The sequence below is a fragment of the Myotis myotis genome, unplaced genomic scaffold (assembly GCF_014108235.1).
Source record: "Myotis myotis isolate mMyoMyo1 unplaced genomic scaffold, mMyoMyo1.p scaffold_m19_p_1, whole genome shotgun sequence".
Classification (NCBI taxonomy): domain Eukaryota; kingdom Metazoa; phylum Chordata; class Mammalia; order Chiroptera; family Vespertilionidae; genus Myotis; species Myotis myotis.
The window spans coordinates 26,018,452-26,041,721 of record NW_023416313.1 but is presented as its reverse complement, the minus strand read 5'-3'; the positions used below and the strand labels follow the sequence as shown (position 1 = coordinate 26,041,721).

At 42.5% G+C, this 23,270-nt stretch overlaps 1 protein-coding gene across 14 annotated transcripts in view; it reads right to left on the bottom strand.

Moving 5' to 3' along the window:
- The window catches only part of LIMCH1 (LIM and calponin homology domains 1), a 313,771-nt gene that overhangs the window by 59,872 nt on the left and 230,629 nt on the right, over window positions 1-23,270 (bottom strand). For 6 of the 14 annotated variants that reach the window (XM_036332294.1, XM_036332332.1, XM_036332349.1 and 3 more), the window contains exons 7-15: window positions 22,962-23,157; window positions 17,149-17,401; window positions 15,862-16,104; window positions 8,220-8,522; window positions 5,337-5,579; window positions 4,461-4,790; window positions 2,457-2,578; window positions 2,239-2,347; window positions 1,534-1,794 (exon numbers count right to left, since the gene is read on the bottom strand). In XM_036332294.1, coding sequence (XP_036188187.1) covers window positions 1,534-1,794; window positions 2,239-2,347; window positions 2,457-2,578; window positions 4,461-4,790; window positions 5,337-5,579; window positions 8,220-8,522; window positions 15,862-16,104; window positions 17,149-17,401; window positions 22,962-23,157 — 2,060 coding nt within the window. The remainder of the gene's footprint in view (window positions 1-1,533; window positions 1,795-2,238; window positions 2,348-2,456; window positions 2,579-4,460; window positions 4,791-5,336; window positions 5,580-8,219; window positions 8,523-15,861; window positions 16,105-17,148; window positions 17,402-22,961; window positions 23,158-23,270) is intronic. The other 8 variants (XM_036332367.1, XM_036332396.1, XM_036332377.1 and 5 more) reach the window with 2 other exon arrangements.

Sequence of the window (23,270 nt, the reverse complement as noted above, 5' to 3'; positions counted from 1 at the left end):
AGACATGGAGCTAACATCCATTCAGTCTACCCGTGAATTCTCAGAAGGTGAGCTAGAGCAGTGATGGCGAACCTATGACACGCGTGTCAGAGGTGACACGCGAACTCATTTTTTTGGTTGATTTTTCTTTGTTAAATGGCATTTAAATATATAAAATAAATATCAAAAATATAAGTCTTTGCTTTACTATGGTTGCAAATATCAAAAAATTTCTGTATGTGACACGGTACCAGAGTTAAGTTAGGGTTTTTCAAAATGCTGGCACGCCGAGCTCAAAAGGTTCGCCATCACTGAGCTAGAGGGAGCAGACACAGCTTGCAAAGGCTACTCAGTACTCTCCAGCCATCAAGCAGAGCACAAGTATTACCCCTGCTCCCTGAAGCCAGTGTTATAATGAGGCTGTACTAGAGTATTATTATTGCAATTCAGAAGAGTGAATTATAATAAAACACATGAAATCCAGTTGGTAAAGATGGCTGGGATATACATTTTAAAATTTTAGGATTACTTAGGGTTCTCCCTGCTCCCCATTGCACCCTCTGTCCCACCACCATTAAGGTTTTATAATGGAACTTACAATTATGCTAAATACCCCCACTGCTTTGCCCTGCACTGATCAGACGGTCCACAGATCTACTACTCTGGTTAAATAGCAACAGAAGCTTCAACCTCTAGGACAGTGGTTCTCAACCTTCCTAATGCCACGACCCTTTAATACAGTTCCTCATGTTGTGGTGACCCCCAAGCATACAATTATATTCGTTGCTACTTCATAACTGTAATTTTGCTACTGTTATGAATCGTAATGTAAATATCTGATATGCAGGATGTATTTTCATTGTTACAAATTGAACATAATTAAAGCATAGTGATTAATCACAAAAACAATACGTAATTATATATGTGTTTTCCGATGGTCTTAGGCGACCCCTGTGAAAGGGTCATTTGACCCGCAAAGGGGTCACGACCCACAGGTTGAGAACCACTGCTCTAGGACCTTAAACCAGACCATGAACCCAGGTTTATTACTTCCCTACTCTTCACTTTAAATCAAGTTACAACACAGCACAGAAGTGCCACGTCTAGAAAACACTGTTTCCTAATGTTGACATTAACTCACAGATTTTATAAGTGGCATGCATCCTCTTTGGGCTGGAAGACCCGCTTAGAATCAGAGTGAAATCAAGTAGATCAGCAAGAGGCTCAGCCCCTTTACCCAAAGGTTCCTATGTGAGCTGGGAAGAAACAAAAGAGCTTCTCGTGTAGGGCGCGCACAGATGAGAGTAAAAAACAAAGTTTAACAGAAAAACTCACAACTGAACTATTCTTTCCACACCTGCTTACATGCAGAAAAAGGGAAAACAAATTCTTAGCAGACTGGGCCAGTTTTTTATCACTCCGTTGCGGTAAGCAGTAGCAAGTAAGTGGCAGTGTTGTACCATAACACATTAATAAACACATTCGAAGCATGTGTCAAGGCTCAGAAGGGAGAAACAAAGTCACAAGAAACAGGGCACAGGACAATCTTCTGACCTCTTATCTTTCGTGGGTGGGCCCTTGGCAGATTCCTCCGCTTCTTGCTGCTTTGCAAATGGAACCGGAAGGAACTGGTTTGGGTTGGAGCCACTGTGTCTAAGAGACATCCCAGTTCTCCTGGCCATCATGTCATCTTTTTGGGAATCATGCAGCTTTCTTTGTTTTTTCAGTCCACTGCCACTCCAGGCAGGAGCTGTCATCTTCTCTGAGCTCTCTTCTCTCCCCGAAGCCTCACGTTCAGAGGCCAGAGGACACGAACTAGGGCAACATTCAGTCCAGCCAGTCAAAGTCCACTTATTGCTAAAGATACGTTCAGTAGCATCACTCACTGGGCGTTAACTCAAGACAGAAGGAGCCAATGTCCACAGAGACAGCAGCACGCACAGCAACTGAGGATTAACACCGTGGGCCTCCACCATGCAACTGGTACTCACATGGGAAGGGGTTTCCCTTCCTGGTTTTCATAAATTCTGAGAAGAAAATCTGGCCAGTGTCCAACCACATGCAAAGGCTACAATCTCTACCCAGAGGGGGCATTGGAAGCGGAACTGTGACCCTGGGAGGGGCGCATTCCTTTCAGCGACTCAACTCCACATCACATCAGTCACCAAGTGCATCCTGTGGCTCTAAGCTGCTTTCTGGGAACACAAAAGCCACACACAGCAGAGGCAGCACACCCTGGAATGCAGGCAAGGCGCTCACAGTGGCTGGCCGCTCTCTTCGCATCTTTCAGCCTTTGGCGGCATCTCAGAATCTCTTTGAGCAACTCCTCTCTCTTCTTTGCCATCCTGTGGCAGCTGTTTGGATGTAACTAAAGCCAAAGAGGACAGCTTTACTACGAGGAAAGAATTCACACCAGAGGCCTCGACCCCACCTGTCATCCTTCACCTCCCAGGGAGGGAAGAAACGTGGCTCCTCACCTTCCTCTGTCCTCGTTGGGCGCGCGCCCAAACTGCTGACATGCTCCTCCTGGGACTCCAGCACGGGAGCCAGCTGCGAGACCCCTCTGCAATAGTCATCTATGCCAGAATTCACTATTCTGCTGATAATCAAGTGGCATTGGTGTCAAGAGAGAAGAGGAAAAAGTCATGAAAGGAGACAACGAAAGCCGTAGAGATGAAAGATTAAGAGAGTTCAGTTGATCTCATTCCAAAAGCCAGTTAGTAAAGATGACACTATGCAAATTGAGATAATGCAATGTGGACGCTGGCAAGGGTCTCGGAAAAGCCTAAGGGTGTTGAATGACGGCCCTTCAGTAGTCAAGGACTCAAAGACGAATCTCTCATTAATTCCTAACTCCCACTCTTCCATCCCAGGTCGCCCTCAGTTTCTGAAACCCCAACTGTGTTTCTGGTTGGTTATTTCGTGCTAAAGCCTGTTCTCCTCCATGGTGTCACCCACAGTATGGAACCAAAGAAACCCCTTTGTCATGGATCATCTACTCAAACTCAAGCATGTCAAACTCACAGGCTAACATAGGCCAAATAAACAAGGCTTAGGTTTCTGTGGGCCGCAAAAAAAAAAAGCTCTAATTTTCATAGAAACATAGGTTTATTTAGAGACATGATGAATACAAAGGGCTGAAATAAATGAGTAATTGTTAACATGAAATAATAAAACATTTTAATAAAAATTAATATTTTTTCTTGAACATTAACTTAACAGACACCGAATAACTGCACAAATTAATAAGTGTAATGCAAATAAACCTATTTTACTTGTTCTCCGAAAGTGAAATATTTCCTGTTGCACACACCAAACAAGTCAGTCCAAGACGAATGACGTGGCAACAGGCTACTAAAATATTCGATAGAAATGGTGCGCCTGCGAGTAAGGTGTGTAAGGGAAAGGAATGCAACACGATTATATCAATCAGTCATTAGCGGACGTTGTAGTTCAGTATTAATAATTATGTATAAAAGGATATTGTAAAAATTAAATTACAAATTTTTTAAAAAACGTTTCTTAAATACCGTTATATTGGCTGGGCCTCAAAAATATTCGTTGTGGGCCGCATGCGGCCTGTGGGCCACGGGTTTGACATGCTTGATCTACTATTTCCTTTGGATTTCAAGGACCGAGGAGAATGCCTTGAGCATTTCCTCCTGCCTTGCAGAGCTTCACTGTGCCCCTATCATGCAGGTGGAATGCGGTTCCCAGGAGATCAAGAGTCTTATAAGTGTCCCCTACCTGCTTAGTGGAAGAGAGACCAGCGCACAGAACTGAGTCCCCAAAAGAGGGCTTGGGAATTTAAAGCTGGAAGGCCTCCAGTGGAGATGAGAGCTGGGAACAGGCCTATAAGCGATTTTCCCAGGTGGTCCCTCACAAATTTGGGTGGTGATGCATCCAAAGAAATGCGTGACCCATGAGACCCCCAAGGGAGAAGTCTTTTTTCACTCAAGACTTATCACATAGTGTTTTTGAGCAGGGGAGGGAAGAGACCTTTACTTTTTTTGTGTTCGCTTAGATGTCCAAATTTTGAACTTATGATACTGATAACTATTTTTTCCTCTCTCTTGGGGAGAGCAAAAAGGGAAGTTGTAGGTAAACCTGATTTTTATCAATACATGTTTAGAAGAAACCCCAGGGATATCATTAAAACATTCCATGTGGTTCATTCAGCATTTCCAACTAATAAAATAGTGCTTAATGCAGCTGAAGGAAAAGGGTCATTTGCCAAGATTATTGACATTCCCGGGCCATGATTCTGGTGACAACAGAATCAAAATGAACGCCTGCCATTTAACTTCACACACATGCTTCTCTCCAGGGTGACACGCTAACATTACTTTTCTGCTCACCAGCAAAAAGCCTGTTGAAACTATGTTGTCTCTGGAGGTTTCTTTAATGAGCTTCAGCAAACCCTCTAAAAAGCAGCAGTGACTCCCATGCAGATCGCCTTGCACATGTTTGATGAAAAATACCTGCAGTCATTTTGTGGATTGAGCATTTGGTCCTCCTCTGGGCTGGGCGTGGCCGCTGAGGCTGGGGACACAGAGCCCGTTTGACCCTGGCGGCTGTGACTGATGACTTCTTCTACCTCCGCCCTAGGCCCGGCCTTGCCAATGCTGAGCCGCTTCCATTTCTGCTGATCTATCTCTGTCACGGGTCCAAAGTGCACAAACTTTTGCTTGGGGCCGGAAGCTTTCTTATAGGCCCTTGCTTTGCGGCTGGCAAAGTCGTCCCGGATGGCAGTTTCTGCTGTGATTTCTGGTGAAGGCTCAGGGGCACAGATGTGCTCAACATCGTCATCCCTAGTCAGAACCGGAAATAAGTTCTAAAGCTTTCTAAGGCAAGTACAAGTCAATAAGAGGTTGTGGTTGTTATTTTATTTTATTTTATTTTTTAAGTACTAGATATATGAAAAATACTTCTCTGGCTAGAGCAGAATTACGTTTCCATTAGTCAATCAAATGAAAAAATGATCCCTGTCTTGTTTAGGTAAACAGGGCTTTAAGTATCTATCACTTTCAAAACCTCACTTCCAACATCATAATTGATGGCATAAGAAAATCTTAGGGATGATGAAATATTCAAGTTATTAAAAAATCAAGTTTAAATTCCTTATAGCAAACAAGCCTATCAAAATAACCACTCGCAATAAGTTGGTTTTCCATCCATGAGGCTTGCAACTTTTTGTATTAATAAATTTCATCTCATGCAGAATATACTCTGTGTTGTGAGAGGCATTCAGCATTTCCAGCCAGGAAAATAAAAATATGATAGAAGGATAAGCATTCAATTCCTTCAAAGTTCAGTAACAGCACCGCCAGGGGAAAACGAAGGAAAACACAACACACCTCGTCTTGCCTGACACTTTCAGTCTCTCCCACGTCTCCAAGTCGGCTTCTGTTATACTGGAGACACTGACAAAGCTCGGGGCCTCACGGTGAGGGGCCAGCCTGCCCTGAATTCTCCGCTGGGCCAGGTCATCCTTGTAAATATCCGGCACTTTCCTGAGTCCCTCTTCCGCAGGTTCACTCCCCTGAGCCTGCATAGCACAGGTCACTGCCGACGTCAGCGCTTCTGTCTGACCCTGGTTTCTGTCAGTTTGATCCAGGCCCCCACATCATCAGAAAAATAAAGTTCAAGGAAGGGGAGCAGACAAACAGATTGTCAAGCGTGGAAATTCAGAGGCTGAATGAAATGATGGAGGAACCTTTCCCTTTCTTAAAAACTACGGATTCAACTGGAGCCTTGATTACTTTCGCCTACCTTGCCCTTTTGACTCTGTAATGAGAAGGAAATTTTCCCACCAGATGACGATCTCTAGTTCAGTTTGGGAAGAGAAGCCAGGGCCCGCTGGAAGACTACTAGGGACGGTAATGAGATTTCGGTTTGTCAGTCGTGATGCCCAATTTCCACGCTATCCAAGTTACCATAATGAAGTCAGCTTTTCTGATGGAATGAATCCCTGAGACCTCTTGGACTATCTTTTACGGCACCAGTAAAATGTTAGTAAGGAGCTCTGCATGACCCAAATTCTAGCATTAGTTTGGAGGTAGCTGGAATGTTGTTCACATACTAAAACATCTCAACCACAAACCCACAACTGCCAGAAAGCATGTTTTAGTCCATTCTGACCAGAAAGTTTCCATGTTCAAACTCAGTCTCTGCTTCCTGATAGCATTAGTTGGGTTTGGCTAACATCAACTTGAACAAATAGAGTGTATCCTCTTTTCCTTGACCTACAATGTTAATACCCATTTCTTTCATGTGTTAATAACTGTTTGCTTTTACTATTAATGCTAAAACTGAGAGTTTCAATTGTTCTCCTAGGAAGTGAACATTAGATGTCTGATGTTGACTATGTTGTAATTTAAACCAAAGCTGTGGCATCTATCTATCATAAACATCCTATCATATTAAAAGTCAGTTTCCAACTAAATATGTTTCTTGAGACAGAAATCTAAAAATTATACATAAATAGGGCTATTTGCTTTTTCAAAATCTATCATCCAAGGCAGAAAACCAAGAGGTATTCTTTTGTTACCTGGATGACTTCATGTATTTGCAGAACCAAGGCAAATAGAAAGGCCACAGAATTTTCTATTTACTTTTAGTTTGGAAAAGGGGATCAAGGAAGGGCATAGCAAAGAGCCACCAGGAAACCTTCTGTTTTCCCTCAGTTCTTTGATGCTCTCTAGAGAGGTCATGGGCTGACCCAGACCCAGAACTGTGTCCCTACACATAGAGTCAGATGACAACAGACAAATGAAGCTGGAAATATCAGGAATTAAAATTGCATGCAGGAGAAAGGAAAAAAGGGAGATACAGAAGCTGCTCCTTTTCCTAACTCAAGTTGCTGATCCCCATCAATAAGCCTTGATGCTAGAATGGTTTGTTACAAGGCCTGCCAACAAGAACCGCAAAGACTGAGCCTCCTGAAGCTATACTGTGTCCTATAAAAAATCGTGCCACATCTTCTGTGCTCTAATACCTGCTCTACATCCGGGAATCTTTCAGGTGTTTTGTGTCTGGTACTTCCTAAAACAAAACAAAACAAAAACAAAACAGACCAAAAAAACCCTACTAACTACTCCACTGAACTCAATGACTCTGCCCAAAGAACTATTTTCATTGCGTAATACATAGTTGAGATATTTATATTCTTAGTTCAATAGACTTACAAACCTCTCAAGTGATAGGCAAAAGATGGCAGTTAAAAACTAAAGATGCAAACTCTAACTGATTTTGATATAAGGAAAAAATACAGACTGATCAACTCTGCACTGTGGAATTTAGCAACCGGATACCCTAAATGAAATCATATCACTCTTAGATAAAAATCACTAGCCAAATCCAGTTTTTCTACAAATTTCTTTTTCCAAGTTAAGAGGATGGGAGAAAAGTTGGGAGGAGAAAATTCATTTAAAAACAATTTAGAAAAAACCCCACAATTGTTATGAACAATAGAACTATATGTTTGAGAAGGCTTTTTTAATTTTTTTTATAAGAAATATCTATCCTCAAATGTATAGGTAAGTGGTTCTCAATCTTGGCTGCACATTAGAATCACATGGGAATCTTTTTAAAATCCTGGTGTCTGGGCCTCATCCTCCAAAAATTCTGTTTCTTTGTTACTAATGTTGTGGCCCCACCCCATAACAAAGAAACAGAATTTCCGGAGGATGAGGCCCAGAAATCAGGATTTTAAAAAGATTCCCAGGTGATTCTAATGTGCAGCCAAGGTTGAGAACCACTGGTATAGGTGATCTTGCTAGCCTGAGGGAAGAAAGAGCAAGCATCATTTATTTTTCCTTCCAATATCTAAAAGGAGCTAATAAGAGAGAAGAGCTTATAGCTAAGCAGTAACTATGTTTTCTGCCTCCTACAAGTGGACTGGAGCAGTCTTGAGAGATGGCTTCTCCCCAGTAGCAATGGCACATGCCTATTTGTGCCAATAATGCCACTCTATGCACTGGCACCCATATGTGGTAATGTGCCCAGAAAAGGCACATCAAAGCTTATTTGGTGAATTCAGCCCTATTTTGGACATGACCTTTTCACTCTCTGCCACTGCATTTGGGGAGACTGGGTATCTGGAGTTCTACTTCAGAATAGACCACCATTACCAATTATTCGTAATTGGGGCAGGAAAGAGAGGAATGGTGGGGGAGGGCTATGATACAAATCACTTTCACTTATGTTCTCTCTCCCTTACACACACACACAGTGCACACCTTTTATGTTCTAGACTTTTCTTTTCTGAGATTCCCTTTGAGAGTTGTTTGCTGCTATCTGGTTTCTCTGCCTCTTTTCTTCGGTAAGGCCCATAGAGGAGCTGATTCAGTGGCACCATTGGCTTGGTCTGGTTCATCCTGGCTCTTCTCGCAGCAAAGTCATCTTTCTCAAGGTCAGGCAGTCGACATGCAATTTCATCTTTTGACTCTAAAACTTTGCCACGTCGGTGGGTCAGGATAGAGTTTTCTTCCCGAAGGATAATATCGTGAATCGCTTCTTTCTCATCGTTTAATTGCTTTTGACTGATAGAGCAAGATTAAATAGAACTCCACATGTGATCAAACAAAATTATTTTTAAATCCCCATCTCCACACAGGCAACTGTGCTGTTAGTGAAACGTCTTCTCAATATCATTAGTTCAGATGATATCTGTTTGCCATTTTAGTCCAGAGTTGCATCATAGTTAGTGTGGGTTTTAAAGCCTTGAATTTAGCCAGCTACTAGCAATACTAAAAACTCATTGCATTTACAGAGTCCATCAACATTGGAAAGGCAGGATCCTAAATGGCTCTGAAAGTGAAGATCCCAATTCTTTCCATTAAGTTTGAAAGAGTAGGAAGCTTTTTGCTCTTATTCATTTTTCTTTAGCACTTTAGTGCTAGACCCAATAAGTACTCAAATTGTTGTTGACTAACAGGGCAAAAAACTTGAGCCACCAAGACACTGATCTGGGGGAAAACTAATGAATGCAGCCACGTGATAGCACACGTAGAGTGTGTACCAGACTGCAAGGCTAAGGCAGGTCATCCTGCTGAGCTGAACTAACCTGAAACATGTGGAAATGTTTATGACCATTCATAGGATGGACCCCAGGCACAGAAGCCTACTCTGTACCCTCCCATCAGCAACCCTTTCTTCCAACTTCTACCCACACGATTCTCTGCCACCCGGCTCTTTGTCAAATGCTAGATGTCAAGTAAGACATTTTGATACAAGGGCTTACACATGATTACCTTGGGCTATCTTTTCAAAAAGATCTTGAAGGCCCCAAGCTTCAAATTCCTAAAGGAATGTAGTTGAATGGTAGAATATCAGAACTTTTCTACTTTATTTTGTGTGTTTTGTTTTTTTGTTATTGTTGGCGGTGGGCGGGATGGGAATACAATTGATTGTGCCTATCTGGTATTCATACAAACACTTCTCCCCCTACTCATAAGGCCAACCTTGTTTCTAAGTATGAATGCTTGTTAAAACCTTAAAAAAACATTTATCTGATGGTCATAAAGATGATAAATAAAAAAACATATTTTGACTTCTAAAGAAAGTTCACCTACTTTGTATCCAATTTCTGAGAGAGGATTAAGAGTAAATTCTTCATCCTCAAAGGACAACTCATCTCAGAAATGAGGACAGGAGTAATTAGCCTGGCTAAGAGTAAAATGAGTAACCAAATTCTGTGTTCTCTGGTCAACTAGGTGTCCCCCCCACCCCCAAGCCCTGCCCCCCCATCTGTTGCTCTGCCCACACTGCTCCAGAGGAGGTCATCATCTTAAGACCACAGCAGGCCCTCACTCCCTCTGACTTGTGAAATTAAATAATCATCAATCGTGCCCAGAACACTCCTTCCCTCTGCCGATCATCGTTCTCAATAAAATCTTAAAACATGTTCTTTGGAGGTGGTTGGTGGCACTTTGCTCCCTGAACAATTTTATTTCATGAATTATGAAACTCTGCCCTGCGGGTTGCACATCTGACTCACAGTATCACATCTGCGCACTCCTGGACCGAGCCCACGCTCCTTCCTGCCTCCTTTGCCAACGTGTCTGTCTAGTACCAGCAGGTGTTGGCTGACTGTGGCCATAAAGAATGGTCAGTGGGAAAATGACAGGCTGTTGAATCAATCTCTTCAAAAAGGCATTACTTAAGAAAGCACACCGATGAAGGCAAAGGTGGCAGCTAACAGTTACTGAAGGCACACTATGTGTTAGAATTTTTTCTAAGTGATAATTCATCAAACCCGACTACTAACTCTGCCATGTTAGTGTTATTAGCATCCCCATTTTATAGAGTAAAAACTCAGTGGGTTAAGAAATTTGCCCAAGGTCAAAGCATCAGTGCTTAAGTTAAAATTCAAACCCGGGCAGCCTGGCTCCAGGGGTCCGCCTCTTAACCACTGTGCTGTTCATTAAACAAAGGACCAGGGCAGAAACAGTACAGAAAGCAGAGCATCACGCAAAAATGAAGGCATTATCATTATTATGGGAAGAGAAGAAAGGGAAGTATTTTGGTTCCTAAATAAAAGGATCCTGTGAGCCCTGCTTAGAATGGCATTTTGATTTGCATTGCTGGTTACAGAGAGCAACGTTCAGCCAGGATGAATGAAAGTAGAATGCTAACTAGTCATACGTTACAATGCTTGCACAGCACTTTACCACATACAGGCCCTTCCACACTCATTATCTCATCTCCGCTGATCCAACTGCCGTTCCAGTGTGGTAGCAGACCCCTGGCTTGAACCTCTCAAGGCCAAGAGTAACATTCTTTGTATTTTATGTTTCTATCTCTCCCCACGCAGGCAGAATGCTTTGGAATAAAACCTATGCATTTATGCAAAAGGCCGTGCCAATTTGTGATGCCAATTGAAGCAGAGAGAATCTGGTGCCTTTTGCATCATGTGAGCCCAGCTAGACTACAAATTCCCTGGGGTGTTTCTTTTTAGGCTAAACGCCCAGCGTGGCAGGAATCCCTCTAAGTGATCTCAGTTGAGATACGTGGACTTAAAAAAGGGGGGTGAAGAACGATTTCCGTATCATTGGCCACTTAAAGCCACTCCCTGCCCGCCTGAAAAACTGGTCACAATGACTGATTTTCCACTAATTGCTTGAATTTGTAAATTCAGAGCTGCAAGGCAGATCAGAGCAAGGAAAAAAATATGAACAAAAATTCTGGGCTGGCACTGTTGGCCATATGCATCAGGTAGATGTGTAGGACTGTGTTCATTACATCTAGTTACCGAGATGTTTAAATGACTTTTTATAAGCTTTTCTTTTTCCCCTGAAGGAGCTTGGGGCAGTCTATTGTGAAGTTTCAGTACAATTTACTTTATTTTTTCAATAATGACAACTCTCTGGACAGCTAATACCTTGCAGACATACTAACTTTCATGACAACTAAACGCAAGATGGGAATTCTGATGCCCACTCCTGCAGAGGAGAATGTTGAGATTTCTGTCTAGCCATCTGAACTTGGGTAAATTAAGTCAAGTTAAGGGGCAGACCCAGGCTGTCTGGCTTGATATTCATGGGGAGGTCTGGCACTTTTGCTTTTTTTCTAAGTCATTCATAGATGAGTTGCTCTGGGAAGAAGGGGTTGCCCTGCGGGCACAGCTCGATGCTTCCCTTAGAAAGAACACGGTCCAGCGTGAAATGAGAAATGCCAAGCCCTGCCTCCAGCCGGGCAACCCTGGCCAGCTTCATCTAAAATGAGTAAGGCTATCTTTGCAGCAGGGATTATGGGCTCTAAGCAGGTGAGTGGGGAGAGAAGGTTCTTGTCTCCGGCTTCTAAGGCTTATGTATTTCCAAGTGAACGAGATAATGCTTTAAACAAAGCAAGGGGTGGCATTTTCTTTCACTCCACTTTACTTGGCAACGCACAAGCAACCAACTCAGATTGGCAGTCGGTTCATTCTATTCAAAGAAACTGGGCTCTCCAGAAAAGCCTTTTAGGCCTCCTGGGAATGTCATGGGCAACACCAAAAACATCCCTGTTTCACCCAGTGTCCGAACAGGGCAGCGACAGCCAGAGTCACAAAAGTTCACGCAAGTTCCGTGTGTGCCTGGCCCCTGATCCCCAGGGTCTGTGAGGCGAGTCAGGGCCCCGGGCATCTGGCACACAGCTGCATCTGCTCTTCCTCTGCAAACTTCTAAACGGCGACTGTTCCTCAGAGGGATCTCCCCGCCCCCCCGCCCCCGTAATTAATTACTATGTGGTTGCGAAGATCCACAGACCAGCAGAAAACACCGAGTGCTGAAACATATGAGAACAATTAGAAAAGCAGCACAATCACGTGAAACCTATAATTCAGCTCAAGAAAAGTTTACGTCTCCAATGGGAACCACCACGGCGGAGAACTCAAATCTCAGTAGTGTTTTAATTCAGGGGAAGTGAATCTTGGTTCTTATTTTATCCCCTTAAAAACAGAAATCTTGGCTTCTTCGGCGGATTCTCAGATTTGGGGGGTAATTAAGCTAACGGAATCATAAACGAAAAGAGAAGAAAAAGTGGCTTCTGTACTTTTGACTTCAATGGCAACAAGAACGAAGATTGAACTCCACCCATTCATTAAGAAGGCCCACTTTCTGTCCCTTGGTGCTAAGATACCTGATATATTGTTTGACAGGAGGCTTGGGATTCCCAGGCTTCTAAACTCATGTGAAAATGGAATACCAGGCACCTCTACTCCTGTCTACATATTGTGTTAAAAAATAATACAAGGAGGTGTTTGAGAAAAAGTGACATCAACAGGAAAACGAGTCTGAAAGGTGAAGCCTTGTTCTTCGTCTACACACCTCCTTCCCTCGCTCATGCCTCTACACTCTCACCCACCTCTGCAGACAGACTTTCACAGCTAAGAGAAAAGCAGGATCTTGAACGCGGGTGAACTTAGAATGACTCTCAGTTCTGTTGTGGGCTTCCAAAAGCAAGCGACAGTCACAGACGTGTCAGGCTAGTGGCAGGGTATATATGAAACCTTTATGAGAGAGCTAGCAGCTGGAAGTCTGTCTAAGTCTAAGCAGTGAATTCTGGTGTTTGGAGCAGCTGTGTCACACTACTACTGGGGACATTCTCCTGGAATATCCATAATTTTCCTGGACCCAATTTTAAATGTTAAAGCTTAAAATCTACCCTGTGATGACATTAACTGACCTGCAAAAGCCCATTTAATAGAGCTAAGTCGGGCAAAGTATGTAAACAGTAATCCAGATAACAGGAAACATAGACAGGAGTAAAAATTACCACATAAATATAATTTTCATTATGCAGAATTATGTTTGTAAATTAACCATGATTTTAGGTTTGTACACAGATGCATGTTGTCCTAAAATATTTCAATGTTTTATTAGAAAATAAAGCTCCCAGTTACTGAAGTGGCCCAGCACACTCATGGAATTTACAGCCTTTGCAAAAAATATCCTTTCCCTGCATCACCATGATCCCTGGGCATGCTGAGATAGCTTACTGTAGCCTCCCCACCCATCCCCCTTTGCTCTTTTGAATACTCTAAAGATGATACAAAGAATTCTCAAAAAAATTAAAAATAGAACTACCATATGACCCAGCAATCCCAATTCTGGGTATTTATTCAAAAGAATTAAATCAGGATCCCAAAGAGATGTCTGTACTCCCAAGTTCATTGCAGCATTATGCACAATAGCCAAGACATAGAAACAATCTAAGTGTCCACTGAGGACAGATGAATGAATAAAGAAAATGTGGCATACACACACAATGAAATATTACTTAGCCTTTAAAAAGAAGGAAATTCTGCACAACATGGATGAATTTCCTTTAAAAAGAAGGAAATTCTGTACAACATGGATGAACCTCAAGGACATTATGCTAAGTGAATAAGCTAGCCACAGAAGAAAAATATTTGCATGATTCCTTTTATGAGAAGTACCTAAGGGTCAAATATATAGAATCAAACAGTGGAAGGATGGTTGCCAGGGGTTAGGGGGGAGGGGGAAATGGGTAGTTGCTAATCATTGGGCATAACGTTTTAGTTAAGCAGGAAGAATAAATTCTAGCGATCTGGTGTACAGCATTGTATCTATAAGTAACAATACTGCATTGTACACTTAAAAGTTTTTTCAGAGGGGAGATCTCATGCTAAGTGTTCTTATCACAATAAAGTAAAAAAATTTCAAAAAGGGAAAATAATGGCAAAGGATATGAAATAATTTATGGAAGAAGAAATCTCAGTGGCCAATAAACACAATATGATTGTCAACCATATTAGTAATCATGGAACAATCAATTTTTAAAGATGAGATTTTTTTTTTTAACCGAGAGAGTGGCAATTTTTTAAAAATGAGAAAAAATTAAGATGATGGTGTCTTTGGCTACATTTTAGCTTAAAGACTGCACAGATGTTATAAAAAATGAAGGTATGTGTCAAGGACATTAAGATTAAAATTTAAAAAAAAATCTCTCCTCTCACCTCAATCACGTATATTTACTCTCAGTAGGCCTTAGATTTGAAGACAGAAACAGGAACAATATGAAAATTGGTGCTTAGGGAGGGGATACTATTCATTTTTCTATTCTCAGCAACTAGCCTTCTTTCTCATACAAGTAGATGCTAAAATTATGTTGAAAAAAGTATTTATCTGACAAGTTCTCTGAGCCAACATTTGTTTTTAAGATTTTACATCATTACTCTTTATCATTCAGAAACCCAGAGAGCTGCTTTTCACACAAGCGTAATTCTGTGTTAGAGTTTTCTAGCAGCACATACATGTTTAGGATAGACACACTTTTTGGGGAATGCCAGACAGGGAGAAATATAGCCTTGATTTCTCTGGAATGAAATCCATAGACGTCAATGCTGGAACTTTCAATTAAGACTTAGACCATGGCAATGAGCACATACGGAATTGTATTGAGAAATGAAAACTGTTCCATTAAATGTGTGGGCCGCAGATGCGGTACTGTGGTCAGAGCCTCTGAACCTGGCCACCAGGTCAGTAGTAACCAGCTGGGAAGTCACTTACTATCACGGATCCTCAGTTTACTCTTCCTGAAAATGGGCATGTTACCTACCTCTTAGGATTAAATGGACTGGCAAGTAGCAAAGTATTTTCAATTGCCAAACTGTTATGAATTTCAATTTGTCAAATAAATTTGGGTCTCTCTATTATTTGTTAGGATATTTGTGGTTATTATATGAGAAAAATTCTACCAGCTTCCCAAAACACTACATAAAACTGTGGAACTCCAGTTTTGTGTGCCTTTGTGAAAATCTCCATCTCACATGTAATATGAAGCCATGAGGACGGTAACTGGTGCCTTTGTTACAATTAAGAGAAGTAATTACGCCATTCTTTGTTTCTGAACCAACATGCTTTAGAAAAGGAGTAAAAAAACCCAGTCTTCCTTACTGCTCCCTTGGGACAAAGGAAGTAAGTGGATTTTTGTAAGCCAGCCACCCTTTCTAACGAGAGTGTTCCCGTTTCAAAGAAGCTATTTTCTAGTGATGTGTAAAGTAAGATAAGAGCCATTTAGGAGTAGTGTGAAAATTAACAGGCCATAAACCATTGAAAAAATAAAATCTTATTGCCAGGGAAGTCCCGCGGCCCACACATGACTGACTACAGTAGGACCAGGTCTAATGAAGCAGCAAGCTCACTCTTCACCTCCACTTCAAAGAGCCAGCTACTGTAAGCAGAGGCACGCCGAGGGCAGGGACTATTAGCTATTTCCAGTTGCTGGAGTAGGGCGCAGTGATACCACTGAAAAGCGGAAGTGGGGAAACAGGATGGAAACTGCAACACACCAGACAGATTCCAAACCCCGAGGCATGCACCAAGCCCGCCAGGCCAGCCAGGCCAGCCAGGCCAGCCCACGGCCTGCAGAGCTGACCTGGCGAAGCGCTGTGCTGCTGGCAAGACCTTGATCCCAGCTTGCTCTAGCCTCCTGCGCTTTTGGATTTCAGCAGCATCTTTTTCTTCAGACTCCTCTGGAGGACGCTGCTCCTTATGACGGCCAGTGAGTAATTCTAACCCACCATCTGAAGGCTTCCCATCAGGGTCCATTTGGCCAGCTGGGTCCTCTTCCCAAGGAGACCCCACTTCACTTCCCTCTTCCTCTATTGTTTCGGGGTAGCTAGTGAGTTGGACAATATGGTTTACACCGAACGAACAGACTGGCATGGGGAGCAGACCACATTCTATACTACTAGTCATTCTATACTACTTCCCACTTAAAAAAAAGTCATCGCATGCAATACAATCCTGGCAATGAGACAAAAATTAAATGTAGTCATTTATAAATTAATGCAATGCACCGTAATCTCAATATTGGTTAAGAGCTATTTCAAAATTGATCTTGAGTGGCAAAAACCCTTTCTGCTGGAATGGTAAAATTTATGCTTTGTTCAATAATTAAAACTTTTAATAAAATGCTGGTTCAGTGGAAAATCATAGATAATAAAGATAGACTATCAGAAATAACCATGCAATGTTCAGGGTGGTTTTGCTGAAAGTATTGGAATGGACTGTAAGTTTCTTTTGTTGGACTATAAGGTTCTTGAAGGCAGGGACTCTATCTTATTTACTATTGGGTCCCCAGTGCCTAAAGGCAGTATCTTGTATGTAGTAGATGCTCAATAAATACTTGCCGAATAAATGAAAGGATGAAAACATAATCAGAGGTTAGGAATAACACTGTTCCTTTAACGAGTTGAGCAGTTCAATGTATCTTCCAATAAACAGGAGTTTCTACATGTGATTCTGAAGCATGTTCCATGAACCCCTTACATACTTGAGCTTTATCTAGATAAGCATGCACCTCAATAAAAAATTCTTTTTGCATAAGAATAAGTCTTTCTGCACCTAACCTACCAGAGTGGCAGTCATGCGGTCTCCACAAAAGGACATGGATGACAGATCTGTCCTCAACGTTCTGTCAACAAGACCCGTTTTGACAAATCTGCTGTCAGACAAGTATTTGTTGAACACCTACGGTGTGCCAGGCACTATTCTAGGTACCTTCATGAAGCTTATATTCTATGATCACAGTCTCTCTCCAAGCATCTGTCCTGCCCACCTCCATGTGTAATCTCATCCACGTTCGGAAACAGTTATTTGAGCTTATTGGTGTCCAGGGGCTGCGGGCCCCACACCACTCCGTGTTCAAGCCGGGCCTTACCTGAAGGGCCTCTCGCCACCCAGCGGGGAGGTGGCGGTGCTCCAGCTCTTCCGATACTCCTCTCGCTCTGCCCTCTTCTTTCGCAGAGGAGCGGGGACATAGGCCGTCTGGTTGCTTTTGTTCGGGAGGTACTGGTTAAAAGGCACTGCTGATTTCGGCTCACCGTGAGAAGTCCGCCTGGCAGACATGTCATCCTTCTTCACGTCCGGCAGCTTCCGAGGTGGCAGGTCAGATTCCGAGTCACTTCCTCTCCCTGGGAAGAGAGGATGGGTGCTGAGGCGTGTGCCAGGCTAGCAGTGACGTTCCTAACGGCAAGCAGGCAGTGTTAGGGATGTGGTTACATCTGCGGGTTCCGGGGAATTCTTCCTTCAGTTATTCACTTAACAAACCTAAAGTATCAGTCTAAATGAGTCTACCGTAGGAAAAGCTCTCAACTTTAATCAGGGGGAAAAAACCCTTCAAATTAAAAAAAAAAATCAAGGTAAAGAAACAGACACATAGATACAGAGAACAGGCTGACAGCTGTTGGAGGGGAGGGGGGTTGAGGAGATAGTGAAAAAAAAGGTGCAGGGATTAAGCAAAAACAAAATCAAATACCCCCCCCCCCCCGCAAAACAAACAAACAAACAAACAAACAAAAAACTCATAGAAACAGACAACAGTATAGTGATTACCAGGGGAAAGGGGGTAGGGGGAGGTAGGAGATAGTAAAGGGAGGATAAACAGTGATGGAAGGAGGCAACTTTGGGTGGTAAACATACTCTGCAATATACAGATGATGCATTACAGAAGTGTACACTTGAAACCTACATAATTTTATTAACCAATGTCTCCCCAATACATTCAATAAAAATTTAAAAAATAGAGGTAAGACTGTATCTGAGAATTACAATTAGCAACCCATTTGCAATAGCACTATATGTCCGCTCAGATTCTGCACCTCTCAAAAGAAAAACGAAATGAAGCAATAGAGTGTTTTCTGAGCACCTGTTGTCCACGTCTTACACTGCGCTAGATATTCTGGCAAATAAGAATTATAAAGCATTTTGTCTTTGAGGTACTTTTAACCAAGCCACTTAACACGGGGAGAATATCAGTTATAATTCAGGAGCATAGACATGTAGGAACAATCAGAATTCAGGAAAGTGGCCGATGTGGATTATAACCAAGGGTTTGCCTTCCAGGAAGTGCTTGGAGTTATAGTAAATGCATATTCCTCTATATCAGTGGTTCTCAACCTTCTGGCCCTTTAAATACAGTTCCTCATGTTGTGACCCAACCATAAAATTATTTTCGTTGCTACTTCATAACTGTAATGTTGCTACTGGTATGAATCGTCATGTAAATGTCTGATATGCAGGATGGTCTTAGGTGACCCCTGTGAAAGGGTCGTGTGACCGCCGAAGGGGTTGCGACCCACAGGTTGAGAACCACTGCATATTGAAGCCCTTTCTGGTACCCTTGCTGGAGGGAATCTTTTTTTTCCTGTGAGCATTCTGGCCTGATGACCTATCCGTTTCTTTTGCACATTGTACTTTCCATCTTGAATTTTTGCGAACAGAGCTTTGTATCATCCACAGTACTTATTACAGTGTCTTTGTACACAGTGGGCATCTTCAAATAGTCTGACAAATAGATGAATTGGTTTGGTTTAAAGAGTGTTTTAGACAACGCAAAGGAATTTAATGTTGCCTACATCAGTCTTTCATAGCCCCAACAATTAATTATATTGCATCCTTGTTTCCTGAGTCTCATATCACTGGATTTCTAGGATCCACAGAGTGAAGCCGTCATTTAAACAAACACTACTATCTATATAGAGAAAAGCCTAACTGACCATTATGACCGAACAACTGGAATGACTGGTCAGCCAGTCGCTATGATGCACACTGACCACCAGGGGGCAGACGCTCAATGTAGGAGCTGCACCCTGGTGGTCAGTGCACTTCCACAGCCAACCTCCCATGGCCAGCCCACCTCCATGGCCCCTCCCCACAGCCGGCCGGCCATGGTTGCCCCAATCGGAACCTCCCTCAGCCCTGATCCCCGGCCAGGCTGAGGGACCCCACCTGTGCACGGATTCATGCACCAAGCTTCTAGTGTATAGATAATCACCATTTTAATGCTGGTTGAAAACTCTTAATCAATGAGAGCATTATGAGGCTATTCAGTCCCAAATAGAAGATTACTGGTTTACACTTGTGAAAAGAGCCTTAAACTCAGAGGCAAGAGAGGAAGCAACTTTGCAGAGTGGGGATTGGAGAGGGTGGCAAGTCAGCTCCTCTTCACAGTGAGCTCTGCCCTCAGCAGCTCTGTTACTTCACCTCTATAAGCCTCAGTTTCCCAATGTGTAAAGTGAAGATAATAATGCCACCTGCTTCCTAGGGCTGTTGGGAGGATCGCATACATATAGAATTACTGGCACAGTGCTTGGCCCACAGCAAGGGCTTAGTAAGCACTGACTACTCTTTATGTCCTGACAGTTCTGGGTGTGTCAGCAATGAGCTGTGGGCTCCCAGGCTTGTCTCTAACACACTTGACTGTCCTTTTCTATAAAACAGGAATGAAATGATTTGCCCTGGAGATGAAATGATTTAATAGCTTTTAAAAGACTATAAAAGTTAAAAGCACTGACCATAAACAAGTGTTCATTGTTGCAGATAAAATATTCAATGTATGAATTATTCATGCCACTTGCTCTCCGTCTTCCTTCAGAGGCTTTGACCATTTCATTACTTGTTAGCTTTTAATTTGTAACTTAGCTCCCTTCCCACCCTAGGTCTTTTATCGTGTACTGCATATCTGTCTCAGTGTCATAATGAAATGGTTAGAGCCCCGTGAATTGCTTTATAAAAAAAAACACTTTGCCAAGTTCTGAGATTTGTTTCCCCATTGACAAAGGTGGAAACTGAGGCTCAGAGGAGCCAAGAGAGCCCCCTCTCTCTGGCTGGTTATTAATAGACAAGAACTCCAATTTCTGTTTTCAAGACATCAGCCTAAAGTTTCTTCTTTGGGACATACTGCTCCTGGGAAATGTCCTCTGCTTAAAGCATCTGACTGGGAAGCACTGCATTTTTGTGGAATAAATAAAAGAAAAACAATGATTCTTCGATCATAATGGATTAGAATTGTCTCAATTCTAAAATTCTATAATCTATGAATCTTATGTGGGTATAATATCTAATTTATATATTATCTATAATTTATTGAATAAATGTCTCAAAGTAGGTTGTTTATGTGAATCGACAGATCATTAACATTAACAGGTCACCCTTTTTATTAATTAAAAAATTAATATTTTTTCGCCCTAGCTGGTTTGGCTCAGTGGATAGAGTTCGGCCCATGAACTGAAGGGTCCCAGGTTCATTTCTGGTCAAGAGCACATACTTTGGTTGCAGGCTTGATCCCTGGTCCTGGTCGGGGTGCATACGGGAGGCAACCAATCGATGTGTCTCTCTCACATTGCTGATGTCTCTCTCTGTGTGTCTCCCCCTCCCTTCCATCTCTAAGGAGGAATGCCAGTGAAGGTCAGGGAGGAATGAGCACCTATCTAGCAAGACCGAGTGACTGAACAAACCCTGGGGACCCACAGCATCCCTACCAGATAGCTCTTGAGTCCAACCATAGGATCATGGCACCTCTAATGAGTGTTGCCCTTTACTGTCCCTACTGAATGGGTCAGTGGGCCTCAGAAGTAATAAAACAAAAGCTCGCCATATTGGCCCGATATGGAATTGGAGAATTTTGTAGTTAGGTTTTCCCGAATGGATTATGAGTCCTGAGAAATAAATTTTCAAGACTTAAAAAAAATTTTCTAAATCTGAAAGCGTTTATGAAGATGTGCACTCTTCTTGATCAGCATCATTTAAAAAAACACCATAAACTCCAAGGAAATATAACATCTACTTGGACAAAATTATACTAATTTTTTTAAGGCACATAAAAATGGGTGCTTTGCTTTAAGAACCTCATTAGGTCTTGATTAGTTTACAAGAACATAAGCCCGAAGGTATCAGGCTGATTAATGAAATCTGTGTGTAAGATGCTCTTTCATGGATGGTGCTTTGTGAAGCTCAATTTCATGTTAGTCTTTAGATAGAAAAAATATTTATAAAAGGACTCTAGCTTATCAATCTTAATTGTTGCTAACTACATTATGCCTCTGCACAGCTACAAATATGAGCAACCATCATCTCAAATCCCTTCAAGATGTAGCTCGTTATAAACTCTGGTCCCCTGGAAGCTGGTGATGGAACAAAGGATCTGCATTACCAGTTATAAAGAACCAAGATGAGGAAAATAGTAATTTGTTAACACAATCACAATAATACGGATAAAGTAGTTTGGCTAAGACAGGTTTTGTAAAAGCCCATCTACCTTCTGCTTTCATGAAAGCTCAATTGGATCATGCACTTGGGACTGAAACTTCTAAAACTGGGGGTGGCACTTTAAGAGGCCATATACAATTTTAGGAATGTGTTCAAGCACCTCACAACGCACTGTGAGATTCTTGTGAGATTCTGTAGGAACCACACCCTATGTGGCCCCGAGGCTAATCCATCTGCTGGGAAGTTTAAGGACTAAACAAAAGCTCAGACATTCTAGAATTTAAAAAAAAATCTATTGGGCAAACAAAGAAGTGTGGGTAAATTAAGCTTAAGAGTATGTGATTTGGGTTCACAGTTTCTGAAGCTTACGTTATACTACTTACTGACAGTAATTTTTGTCACTCACCCATGTAGGAGGCTTATTTAACCTCTCAGAGGTACATCTGCAAATATGGGTAAGAAGGAGTACCTCAGCCCCGTAGTAGGACTGAGTGAGGCACTTTGTGAGTACCTCATAATCTGTGCTGAGGACTAAATGAGACACTAGTCATAAGGTCATGGACTCAACGTGGACACATTAAGTACCCACCTATTTTAGTAACAGACTTTTATAGCTGAATCTTTTAGCTATAAAAGACAATTTTCATCTTGGAGAGTAGGCTTAAGTCTCTAGAAATATTAGCATCACGAGATATTTTAAAAATACAAACAAAATATTCCCACCAGCTTTAGTATCTGTCTGCAAGTCCATACATGCAGAACTGAGCCACTGTCCCTTCCAAAAAAGCACAAAGGTGCGAAACACTAAGGTAACACAGCTTCTGGAAAGTATGCATTAAGTTGATATCAGGTTGCATGACCATACATTTTTGCAAAGAAAAATGACCATTCCTTACAGGTGCTATAATATCCACAGGATTCAAATCAAACCCAGCCTCAGAAAAAGGCAGTCTGGGTTGTGCCCTGTACTGTAAGGGCCACCTGCATCGCTCTCGGCAATGGTTGGGTATCATACCCCTCAAACAGATCGCCAAACCCGAGCCAATTAAAGCTTCACAACCCCAGGCTTCAGGACTTTGTTCAGTGAGTGGAGTGCGCTTCCCGTTTGCTGGAAGTTGGTCCATTTTCACTTACACAGTGTGGCACTCACTCAAACATTTCCCTTCCTCGTACCCGGAGGAAATAAACCCTTGGCACACTTTCTGAGCTAATGGTCTGCACAGCGTCTCGATTCACGGAGACCCAGGGAGGAATGATGTCAGACATTTTCCAACAGGAGATATGCTCACTGACGCAATGTTCAAACGAACTGCTGGCAGAGCCCACCAAGAGTCTAAGGCAAAAAACAACACTCGCAGACTTCCCTTCTACCAGTTTAGAGTTACCAGGTCCCTCCTCCCCAGCGCCAGTCCCTCTGTGGGCCACAAGGCAGCCCTTGTTTGTGTTTCATTCTAAGATGTGCAGCTTGCGCAGGCTCCCACCTACCATCGCTGCTTCCCCTGAGGACTACATCTGGCGACGGTGTCTGCCGGGAGCGGGAGCCAAAGGAGTCCAGGCTGTCGAAGGAATCATCGCGGCCGTGTCGAGGGGGAGACAGGGAGTCACTACGCTCGGAATCCCAGCAGTCGATGTAACCACTGTCTCGGATACTCCGCTTAGGACTCTCAATGTCATCAGTCTCCTGTTCAATAATAAAACATAAAAAAAAAAAACCACGACAGACATTATAGCAACAGACGTTGAGCCTTCCATCACAGGAAAACCAGTCTCCAGTGGCCTCCAAAAATTCCTGCG